The sequence below is a fragment of the Narcine bancroftii genome, chromosome 6 (genome assembly GCF_036971445.1).
Source record: "Narcine bancroftii isolate sNarBan1 chromosome 6, sNarBan1.hap1, whole genome shotgun sequence".
Lineage (NCBI taxonomy): Eukaryota > Metazoa > Chordata > Chondrichthyes > Torpediniformes > Narcinidae > Narcine > Narcine bancroftii.
In genome coordinates, this window is record NC_091474.1 from 199,274,456 (window position 1) to 199,286,481 (window position 12,026).

At 38.7% G+C, this 12,026-nt stretch overlaps 1 protein-coding gene across 1 annotated transcript in view; it reads left to right on the forward strand.

Annotated features, from left to right (window-relative positions):
• tfap2d (transcription factor AP-2 delta (activating enhancer binding protein 2 delta)) overlaps positions 1–12,026 on the forward strand; it is an 80,824-nt gene that overhangs the window by 40,693 nt on the left and 28,105 nt on the right. Inside the window, exon 4 of the mRNA XM_069888320.1 lies at positions 8,554–8,719. Within this exon, the coding sequence (XP_069744421.1) occupies positions 8,554–8,719 (166 nt within the window). The remainder of the gene's footprint in view (positions 1–8,553; positions 8,720–12,026) is intronic.

Genomic DNA, 12,026 nt, shown 5'->3' on the forward strand with positions numbered 1-12,026 from the left:
GTCAAATGTAACTGATGAATAAAATTATACTTAACTAGCCTATATCTCACATTTTTTGCATCTTTCATACTTTCTCTACATATCTCAATCCATTTATATTCATCTATCTTCTTATTTAAATCTACTTCCCATCTATGTCTTGATTTATAAACCCCTTCCTTCTGATTTCTTTTGTAATAATTTATGCATACTTGAAATAAATTTCTTTATATTTCCAGTACATATCAATAACTCTACCTCCATTTCTGCATGTAATACTAAATCTTGACCAAAAGTTTCAGTTAAAATTGTTTCATTTGATAATAAAAAATCAAGTATTTTCCAATACCTTAAACTTTTTTCCTTCATTCCCAGCTTCAAAACAATCTTTAATTTTCTTAATACCATAATTTAGCCAAATCTTTAAAAGTTGACTTTCCATAGAAAATGAAATGTCTATTTTAAATAAAGGTGTTCTTCTTGATATTAATCCTCCTCCTCCCCCTCCTCCTCCTCCAATCACTTTATCAATCTTATTCCAAATCTGAATTAAATGTTTCTGTATGGGTGTTTCTCTATTTGCTATTAACAATCTTGTTTTCCATTTATAAGTAAATTCTTGTCGATGTATTTCCCATATTTTATTAAGTTCTATATTCACCCATGCTGGAACTTTATTTACATCATACATTACATTAATAAATCTCAACTGGCCTTCTTTATAATAATTCATAAAATTGGGGAGTTCTAAACCTCACAGATCATATTTCCATGTTAATTTTTTCCAGAGACCCTTGCCATTTTTCCTTCCCATAAATATTTTCTAACACAAGCATTTAATTCCTTTTTTTTTTAGGAATTGCAATTAGAATCGATTGAAATAAATATTGTATTCAAGGAAAAACAATAATCTTAACACAATTTTCTCTATCTATTAAAGTCACAGGTAACATATTCCATCTTTCCAAACATTTAATTTTCTTGAATAAAGACATATAATTCAAATTAAATATACTTTAAAATCTGGTTACACAAGAATACCTAAATATTTTATTCCAACATCAGGCCATTTAGATTCAATTACTTTCTTATATTTTGCATAATCCCCATTAATTGAAGGGATAACTTTACTTTTATCCCAATTAATTTTATAACCAGATGTTTCTACATATTGTTTTATTCTGACTTTAAATTGTTGTAAAGAATTTAAAAGATCTGTGAAATAAATCAAAAGATCATCTGCAAATAAATTTATTTTATGTACTTCCTGATCTATTTTAATACCCACAATCTTACAAACCAGCTAAATGTTCTATTGCTAAAACAAATAAAGCTGATGACAATGGACAACCTTGTCTACTTGATCTAGTTATATCAAAAGATGTTGAAATCTGCCCATTAGTCACTACTTTCATACTAGGTTTCTTATATGACATTTTAAGCCATTCCATAAACATTGATCCTAATTTACATTTCTCCAATACTTTAAAGAGGAAATCTCATTCTAATCTATCAAATGCCTTTTCAGTATCTAAGCCACTACAAGACTCAGATCTCCCCTCTTTCAAACTAAATGTATTAAACTATTCAATCTCACTACATTATCTGCAGATTTCTGATCCTTAACAAATCCAGTATGATCTATATGTATTAACTTTGGTTAAAACCTGGCCAATCTATTTGCTAACATTTTAGCTGCTATTTTATAATCAACATGTAATAATGAAATTGGTCAATAAGATACTGGTTTCCTTGTATCTCGTTCTTTCTTTGGTATTACTGTAATAATTTCAGTTGAAAAAAAGATTCCAGTAGAGAATATACTCCAATGTCTTGATTTAACACCTCCATAAATGGAGGTATTGAAAGATCCTTAAATTACTTATAAAACTCTACAGGAAATCCATCTGCAGGCAATTTATAATTTTGTAATGAACTCATTATTTCACTAATTCACCTCACTGTGAAAACTAAATTCAAATCATTTTGTTCCTGATCATTTAAACTAGGTAAAGTTATTTGAGATTTTTTTAAAAATTTATTAATCTTAGTTTCATCGTGCAATGATTCTGATTGATGTAATTTGTAATAAAATTCCTTAAATACATCATTTATTACATATGTAATAACCCCATAATTATTTTTAACTGCATTAATCACTCTAATGTCTATTCTGCTTTCAAATGCCATGCTAAAACTTTATGAGCCCTTTCATCTAATTCATAATACCTCTGTTTTGTTCTTTGAATTAATTTTTATATGTCCGAATAGCATTATGTTGGTTTTTAATTAATTTTATTGTATTTTTTTACTTCAGAAGGATTATTTTGTAAATCCTTTTATGTAATCTATATCTTGTTCTAATTTATTTGTCTCTTTTATATATTTCTTCTTTTAATTTTAGCTAAATAACTTATTATTTGACCTCTTAAATACGTTTTAATGCATCACAAACGATATCTCTATTGTTCACTGAATTAGAATTTATTTCTAAAAAAAATAATTGAATTTGCTTTCTTATAAAATCACAAAAATCTACTCTTTTAAACTTCTTTGGGTTGGCTTTGCAGATGAAGATTAATGGAAGGGTAATGTCCACGTCAGCTGCAGGCTCGTTTGTGGCTGACAAGTCTGATGTGGGACAGACAGACACGGTTGCAGCGGTTGCAAGGGAAAATTGGTTGGTTGGGGTTGGGTGTTGGGTTTTTCCTCCTTTGTCTTTTGTCAGTGAGGTGGGCTCTGCGGTTTTCTTCAAAGGAGGTTGCTGCCCGCCGAACTGTGAGGCGCCAAGATACATACATATATATACATACATACATACATACATACATATATATACATCTTTGGCTTGGCTTCGCGGACGAAGACTTATGGAGGGGTAATGTCCACGTCAGCTGCAGGCTCGTTTGTGGCTGACAAGTCCGATGCGGGACAGGAATACACGGTTGCAGAGGTTGCAAGGGAAAATTGGTTGGTTGGGGTTGGGTGTTGGGTTTTTACTCCTTTGTCTTTTGTCCGTGAGGTGGGCTCGGCGGTCTTCTTCAAAGGAGGTTGCTGCCCGCCGAACTGTGAGGTGCCAAGATGCACGGTTTGAGGCGATATCAGCCCACTGGTGGTGGTCAATGTGCCAGGCACCAAGAGCGTTCTTTAGGCAGTCCTTTTACTTCTTCTTTGGTGCACCTCTGTCTCGGTGGCCAGTGGAGAACTCGCCATATAACACGATCTTGGGAAGGCAATGGTCCTCTATTCTGGAGACGTGACCTACCCAGCGCAGTTGGATCTTCAGCAGCGTGGATTCGATGCTGTCGGCCTCTGCCATCTCGAGTTCTTCGATGTTAGGGATGAAGTCGCTCCAATGAATGTTGAGGATGGAGCAGAGACAACGCAGGTGGAAGCGTTCTAGGAGCCGTAGGTGATGCTTGTAGAGGACCCATGATTCGGAGCCAAACAGGAGTGTGGGTATGACAACAGCTCTGTATATGCTAATCTTTGTGAGGTTTTTCAGTTGGTTGTTTTCCAGATTCTTTTGTGTAGTCCAGATTCTTTTGTGTAGTCTTCCAAAGGCGCTATTTACCTTGGCGAGTCTGTTGTCTATCTTGTTGTCTTTCCTTGCATCCGATGAAATGGTGCAGCTGAGGTAAACTGGTTGACCGTTTTGAGTTTTGTGTGCCCGATGGAGATGTGGCGGGGGGGCTGGTAGTCATGGTGGGGAGCTGGCTGATGGAAGGCCTCAGTTTTCTTCAGGCTGACTTCCAGGCCAAACATTTTGGCAGTTTCCGCAAAACAGGACGTCAAGCGCTGAAGACCTGGCTCTGAATGGGCAACTAAAGCGGCATCCTCTGCAAAGAGTAGTTCACGGACAAGTTGCTCTTGTGTCTTGGTGTGAGCTTGCAGGCGCTTCAGATTGAAGAGACTGTCATCCGTGCGGTACCGGATGTAAAGAGCGTCTTCATTGTTGAGGTCTTTCATGGCTTGTTTCAGCATCATGCTAAAGAAGATTGAAAAGAGGGTTGGTGCGCGAATGCAGCCTTGCTTCACGCTATTGTTAATGGAGAAGGGTTCAGAGAGCTCATTGCTGTATCTGACCCGACCTTGTTGGTTTTCATGCAGTTGGATAACTACGTTGAGGAACTTTGGGGGGCATCCGAGGCGCTCTAGTATTTGCCAAAGCCCTTTCCTGCTCACAGTGTCGAAGGCTTTGGTGAGGTCAACAAAGGTGATGTAGAGTCCTTTGTTTTGTTCTCTGCACTTTTCTTGGAGCTGTCTGAGGGCAAAGACCATGTCAGTAGTTCCTGTGTTTGGGCGAAAGCTGCACTGTGATTCTGGGAGAACATTTTCGGCGACACTAGGTATTATTCTATATAGGAGAATCCTAGCGAAGATTTTGCCTGCAATGGAGAGCAGCGTGATTCCCCTGTAGTTTGAGCAGTCTGATTTCTCGCATTTGTTTTTGTACAGGGTGATGATGATGGCATCACGAAGGTCCTGAGGCAGCTTTCCTTGGTCCCAGCTGAGCTTGAAAAACTTATCCAGTTTGGCATGCAGAGTTTTGCCGCCAGCCTTCCAGTCCTCTGGAGGGATTCCATCCATACCTGTGCTTTGCCACTTTTCAGTTGTTCAATCGCCATATATGTCTCTTCCCGGGTGAGGACCTCATCCAGCTCTAGCCTTAAGGGCTGTTGAGGGAGCTGGAGCAGGGCAGATTCTTGGACTGAGCAGTTGGCACTGAAAAGAGATTGGAAGGCTAGTCCACCACTCATTTTGGATCTCCTGGAGTTTGCACTGAAGATGGCTGCATGCGCGAAGGAAGGCTCATTTCTTCTCTGGCTAGGACGGCTTTGCAAGGTGAGCCTGGTGGGCAGCTCGCTTCTTTGCCAGCAGCTCCTGGATTTCATGGTTGTTTTCGTCGAACCAGTCCTTGTTTTTCCTGGAGGAGAAGCCCAGTACCTCTTCAGTCTTCAGCTGATCCCAGAGGGTTTCAGGGGACGAATCCGTGAGGCGGATTGCATCCTCGAGCTTTGCTTTGAGGTTTGCCTGGAAGTTTCCTCTCACTTCGTCTGACTGTAAGTTTCCAACATTAAACCTCTTTCTGGGGGCTTTACTGTTCCTGGACTTTGGCTTGAAGTGAAGGTTGAGCTTGTAGCGAACAAGCCGGTGGTCAGTGTGGTATTCCGCGCTGGGCATGACCCTGGTGTGGAGCACATCTCGTTTGTCTCTTTCTTGCACCAGGACGTAGTCCAGGAGGTACCAGTGTTTGGATCGGGGATGCATCCAGGTAGTCTTCAGGCTGTCCCTCTGCTGAAAAAGGGTGTTTGTAATGACAACCTGCTGTTCTGCGCAGAGCTCCAACAGGAAGCACCCGTTGTCGTTGCACTTGCCGACACCATGCTTGCCCAGGATTCCTGGCCAGGTTTCTGAGTCTTTGCTGATGCAAGCGTTGAAGTTGCCAAGGATGACAACCTTGCCGGCTGTAGGGGTGCGTTGAATGAGGTTGCGCAGATCAGTGTAGAACTTGTCCTTTTCTGCTGGTTCCGCCTGGGGGGTTGGAGCATAGACACTGATGAGGGTGATGTGATGCTTGTTTTGAAGGGGGAGTCGCATGGACATGATCCGGTCTGAGTGGCCTATCAGGAGGTTTTCGAGTTTGGAGGCAATGGAGGTTTTGACACCTACACCAGATAGGCGTCGTTCATCCATAGGCTTGCCAGACCAGTAGAGTGTATAGCCCGTGCCGCATTCTTGCTGGCTGCCTACATCTGCAATGCGGACTTCACTGAGAGCGGCTATGTCGATGTCAAGTCTGAGGAGTTCATGTACGAAGAGGGCAGACCGACATTCAGGTCGGTGGCTTTCAGCCTTGTCTAGCATGTTTCTGATGTTCCAGCATGCGAGCTTGAGTTTGTGAGCATCTTTTGAGGGGGAGGACATGGAGGGGGATTACATGGAGGGGGATTACATGGACATGTCCTTGGGCCTGCGCAAAGGAGCTTTTATGTGGAGTGCAGTGTGCACAGTACTGGCCCCACCCTTTACACCCATGGTTCATGTGCCGTGGCCAAGCAAGCTGGGAGGTGGCAGCGAGGTCCTTGGGTTGTAAGTTTTATATCGGAGTGGCCTTCTCCTATGCAGGTTTCTTACCCAGGCTGGAGGGGCCTGCCTTTTTAATAACTCTTTTTAATAACGCAGTATTAAACCTCCATTTATACAGCACATTTTTCCCTCAAGAATTGAACATGTCAAGAAAAGTGGAGAATAATCAGATAACTTTAAATGAATCTTCAAACATAGAACTTAAGTGAGATACAAGCTTTTGGAGAAGGATTTATAAAAATCTGCTGGAAAATCATCTGGTCCTGGAAATTTACCAGACTGCAATGAGGAGATAAACAGAGATATTTCCTCCTGAGGAATAGGTACCTCCAGACTTGTACACTTATCCTGAGATAGGATGGGTAAGTTAATTTGGTCTAAAAACTCTGACATTGAAGTGAAATTATTATTCAATTCAGAACTATTGAGATTAGACTAATTAATTTTAAAATGTCATCCCTCATCCAAATCTTATTAATTTGTTTTTTCCGATGAGATACCCTTCAGTTGTCCTGCCAGTAACATACCAGATTTTTTTGAATATTTTATTTAAAATTTTTAACCATACATGCATTCAAATGTATTTCAAAATACAGATATAAATAATATATTTTGAAAATCAAATACCTGATGATAAAAAAAACCTTATCAGATTTTTCACCATGAACATAAAAGTGACTCTTGCTTCTCAACAATTATCATTGCCTTATTTGTCTTCCAAAAATACATTAACCCACATTCATCAGGATTAAATTCCATCTGCCATTTCTCTGCCCCTTCCTCAGAATTGCGCAGTAGCTTAAGACCAGTCTCTTCAATATCAATAATACCACCAATTTTAATCTCAACTGCAAACATATTGATCATGCCATAAATTCACATTCAAATCCTTAATTTGTATGACAAATATTAACAGTCCCTACACAGATCCTTGTGATGCACCACTGGCCACAGGTTTCTAATCACAAATGCAGTACCATCACTTTTTGCCTTCGATAATCAACCAAATTTAGTCCAGATTTGCCAACTTGCTATGGATTCCATAGGCTCTATCCTTTCAGATAATTTTCCAAATATTCCAATGTTTACACCCAGTGATGATAAAGGAGCAATGATATATTTCCAAGTTAATCAATGGCGGTTTGCAGGGAAATCTTCAGATGATGAAATTCTCCCCAGTCAACTGCCCTTGTCCTTCTTGATTGAAAGATATCATGGATTTTGGAAGTCTTGGAGCTCTTGACAAGTACCACAAATGTATTTTATCAATGAACAGACTGCAGAGACTCTTTAAAATAACATGCCAATCAGGAATGTTTTTCCATCATGAAATGGGAAACATCATGACCAATCTTTCACCAGTAAAGCTTCAGCATGTCTGGAATATTTGCTTTCATGTCTTTTAAAAGAGCTTATTGCCTCCATATCCCTTAAGATATCAACACAACAGCATAGATTGAAACTAAATTTGAAACATTGTTGGTCTTTGACTGGTCAAAACAATAGTGCATGAATAGAGAGAGGGCCAGCAGCTCAGGTTCAATTTCAGCCTCCGGTGTTGAAGAAATTAAATTTGCACATCTCCCTATCATTGCATGGATTTCTTCTCGGTACTGCCATTTTCTTTCAAAACTGTGTGGAAAGGCAGACCAACTGGGCATTGTAAATTGCCCCTAGTGAGGGTCAGTGTTGGAATTTGCAGAGACTTGTTCAGAATGTGTAGAAAATATATTACAGGGAAAAGTTAATGGGAATAAGATCTTTCTGTGAGCTAGCAGGGTTTCACTGGGGTGGGTGGCTTTTATTTTTTAAGAAATATTGAAAATTATTGTGCATTTGGAAGAGGTTGGGTGGTAAATTATTTTGAAGAATTTGGTTGATTGGTCAGAAATGAGGATGCTACCTCGAAATGATCAACAGGTGATCACTGAAAAAGGAATGATATTTTGACGTTGTGTTGTATGAGGCTGAGTGGTATAATACTTCAGAAATGCCCTTTGGGAGACCCTGTGGTAAAATTGCATTTGTATTACTTTTGAGCACTAATGAGAGAGAGAGAATGGTAAAATAGAACAAATATTCCAGAGCTATCAATGCAAAATCACTATGAATTGGTACCACAGGATATAGGTTGAGTGTCAGAAGTTGCCAAACAGATATGGTGCAACTTTAACTAGTTGTATATTGTGAAAACACAGGCTTCTACTTGTCTCAATAGTTAAAAAATATATTGTTTCTTTAATCTATTTTGTTTTCACCTTGAAAATTCATATATCACACTATACTTAAAGTTTTATATTAGTTACCCTGTACCTTATTACCATTATCAGCCCGTTAAGCAAAAGTTTGTTGCAAAACTTGCATTGTTCAGATCACGTCCATACTTATGCTGAAAGGTTTTGGAGTAAAACTTTGTGTGCCTCCTTAAAGTAACTGGGTTTCTCAATCTGATGCATAGTTCATAACCTATTGATTTATTTTCAGGTAGCACCTGTGTGGTAAATCCAACGGACCTTTTTTGCTCTGTTCCTGGACGTCTGTCACTTCTCAGCTCCACTTCCAAATATAAAGTGACCATTGCTGAAGTGAAAAGGCGCCTGTCACCACCAGAATGTCTCAATGCCTCTCTCTTGGGAGGAATCTTACGGAGGTAAATCTTAATATCAAGTGTACCAAATTCATTACAAGGTAAATTATAAATACATAATGACTGAGAAGTCTTTTAAAGATAACTGACTTCATTTTCATCCTAAGCTTCATATTAATTATACTAATCATTGAAGAATTACTGTAAATGTTCAACTATAATTTTTGTTTAAACAGCTTAAATCTGTTGATGTAGATATTTTCTCTATCAAATGGACATGAAGGATTTAGGTAAACTAAGGTAAAAATCTCAACTCTATAATTTCCTGGTGAGTGGTGATTCACAGCACAAAGTTTCTTTAAATATGGTACTACAGTAAATTGTCACTCTTTTACAGTTGATGCCTAAAGGCTGGGATTAAAAATAAAGGTTCATCTAGGACACCATAATGACAAATGATTTCACAGGTGTATGTGATTTCTCAGATTATATTTAATTGACTAGGAGATTGTGGATGTTACAGAGCTAATTGTGACTGCTCTTTCTGGATTGACAACATTGAAGTGGAGATGAAAAACCCATCATCAAACTTCACATTGATCCATGAAGTTGTAATATGAGCAATGAAGCCAATGGGAAACATCAAATTGCAATTTTGTTATGTTCTGATAGTACCATTGCATTACTTTCCCATTCATCTTTAGTTTGAAACTTAATTAAACAGCTCATTTTCTACTTGTTAATGCTCTATAAAGGTATGAAAAAACAGTCAACGTTTTCCTCTATTTGTGAGATTTTAAAAGTATTAAAGCAAGCGGTTACTGCTGCATGTAAACTTCCAGTGGGAATTCTTGGGTGTTTCTACAGCTTTTGGTTATTATCTAAGATATATCTTAAGCCATATTTCCTAGCTTTATTAATACTGGTGTCAGTGCCTTGTAATGTGTGTGTTAACTCTGGGCATACATTCTAATATAATGTATACATGTATGAATGTGTGTGTATGTATACACATTCATACATGTATACATTATATTAGAATGTATGCCCAGAGTTAACACACACATAGCAAGGCACTGACACCAGTATTATATACTTTTTATATTTATTTGCCCCTGTGCTCCACAGTTTTACATTTATAATCAAATAATTCACATGTACTTAAAGTGCACATTCCAGATTTTATTCAATGTTATTTGTATATATTTTGGTTTTACCATGTAGAAATTACAGCACTTTTTAAACATAGTTCCCCCTCATTTTAGGACACCATAATGACAAATGATTTCACAGGTGTATGTGATTTCTCAGATTATATTTAATTGCTTCATTGGTGCAGGTATAAGAGAGCTTGGCTTGCTTCCAAGCTTTTGATCACCTTTGGAATCTGCAGTTGCCATTTTTCAACATGAAGACCAAAGTTGTGCCAATGAAAGTCAAAGAAACCATTATGAGGCTGAAAAACAAGAATAAAACAGTAAGAGACATCACCCAATCCTTAGGATTACCAAAATCAACAGTTTGGAACATCATTAAGTAGAAAGAATGTACTGGTGAGCTCAGTAATTGCAAAGGATCTCGTAGGCCAAGGAAAACCTCCACTGCTGATAACAGAATTCTCATCATAATGAAGAAAAATCCCCAAACATATATCTAACAGATCAGAAAACCTCATCAGATGGAAAGTGTGTATATGTCAATGACTGCCATCTGCAGAAGACTTCCTGGAACAGAAATACAGAGGCTGCACTGCAACATGCAAACCATGACAAAGGTGCTATGCTTTGGATCTTGGGCAGATCCTTTGCATCTCCACACTGTACTTTGCTATCAGTCTGATACAGGTTAACCTTGGTCTCATCTGTTCATTAACTTTTTCCAGAATTCTACAGACTCTTTTAAATACTTTGTGGCAAACTGTAATCTCACATCTTGTTTCTGTGGATAACTACAGGTTTCATCTTGCAGTGTAGCATCTCTATTTCTTTTCATGGTCAGCTGAGGGCAGTTGTCTTTGACATATCCACACGTGCCTCCTGAAGAGTGATTCTGATTTGTTGGACATGAGTTTGGAATTTTTCTTCATTATGATGAGAATTCTCAAGGCTGCCACACAGTTTGATAGGATAGTTAAGAAGGCCTATTGGGTACTGGGCTTCATTAATAGGGGATTGAGTTCAAGAGGAGAGAGGTCATGTTGCAACTCTACAAATCTCTGGTAAGACCACACTTAGAGCATTGTGTTCAGTTCTGGTCACCTCATTATTGGAAGGATGTGAAAGCTATGGAGAGGGTCCAGAGAAGATTTACCAGAACATTGCCGGGATTGGAGAATGTGTCTTATGAGGTAAAGTTAACAATGCTGGGCCTTTTCTCTTTGGAGTGAAGGAGCTTAAAAGAGGCTTACAACATAAGCATTTACAACAGCTAGCACTTGTTTCCCAGGGCAGGAATTGCAAACACCAGAGGGCATATGTACAAAATGAAAGGAGGGAAGTTTAAGGGAGAGATCAGGGGTAAGTTTTTTTTAATGCAGAGAACTGTGGGTGGCTGGAATACCTTTCTAGGGATGGTGGTGGAGGCTGAAACATTAAGGGTATTTAAGAAACTCTTAAACAGGCACATGGATGGAAGAAAAATAGAGGATTACATGGTAGGGAGGGTTTAGTACCTTTTTAAGGAATATATGGGTCGGCACAACATCGAGGGCAGAAGGGCCTGTATTCAACCAGATGGCTTGATCTTCCCATTGACAAGATAATTATAGAGAACTCATTCAAGTGTTGCTTGGACAAGAGGGCTTGAGTTTTATGGAGAATTTGGGTAGGGTGCGTAGGGATGACAGAGGTTTATAAAATTATGAGGAGTATGGATAAATGATTCCTCACATCTTATTTCCCAGCATAGATGATTATAGAACTAGAGGGCATAAATTTAAAGTGAGAAGGAAGAGATTTAAGAGAGGCCTGAGAGGTTAGTTTTTCACTCAGTGGGTAATCTGCACCTGGAATGAGCTGCAAGAGAAAGATATGAAAGTGAATACATTTACAATGTTCAACAGACATTTGCACAGATATATGGATAGAAACACTTTAGAAGGATATGGACCAAATGCAGGCAAACAAAACTAGCCCAGAAAGCCAATTTCCTTGGCATGGATGAGTCCGGCTGAAGCGCATGACTTTGTGACCTAATTTGACAAAAATCTCAAACAATAAACTATAATTGAGGACTATCCTATATACATTTTATTCAGTCACTGGATGTGGGTATTGTAGGAAAGATCAGTATTATTGTTCATTCTTAATAGCCCCTATAAGGCCTCAACATCATGGAATCATTGGTTTCAGAGGCAGGCCCTTCAGCCCAT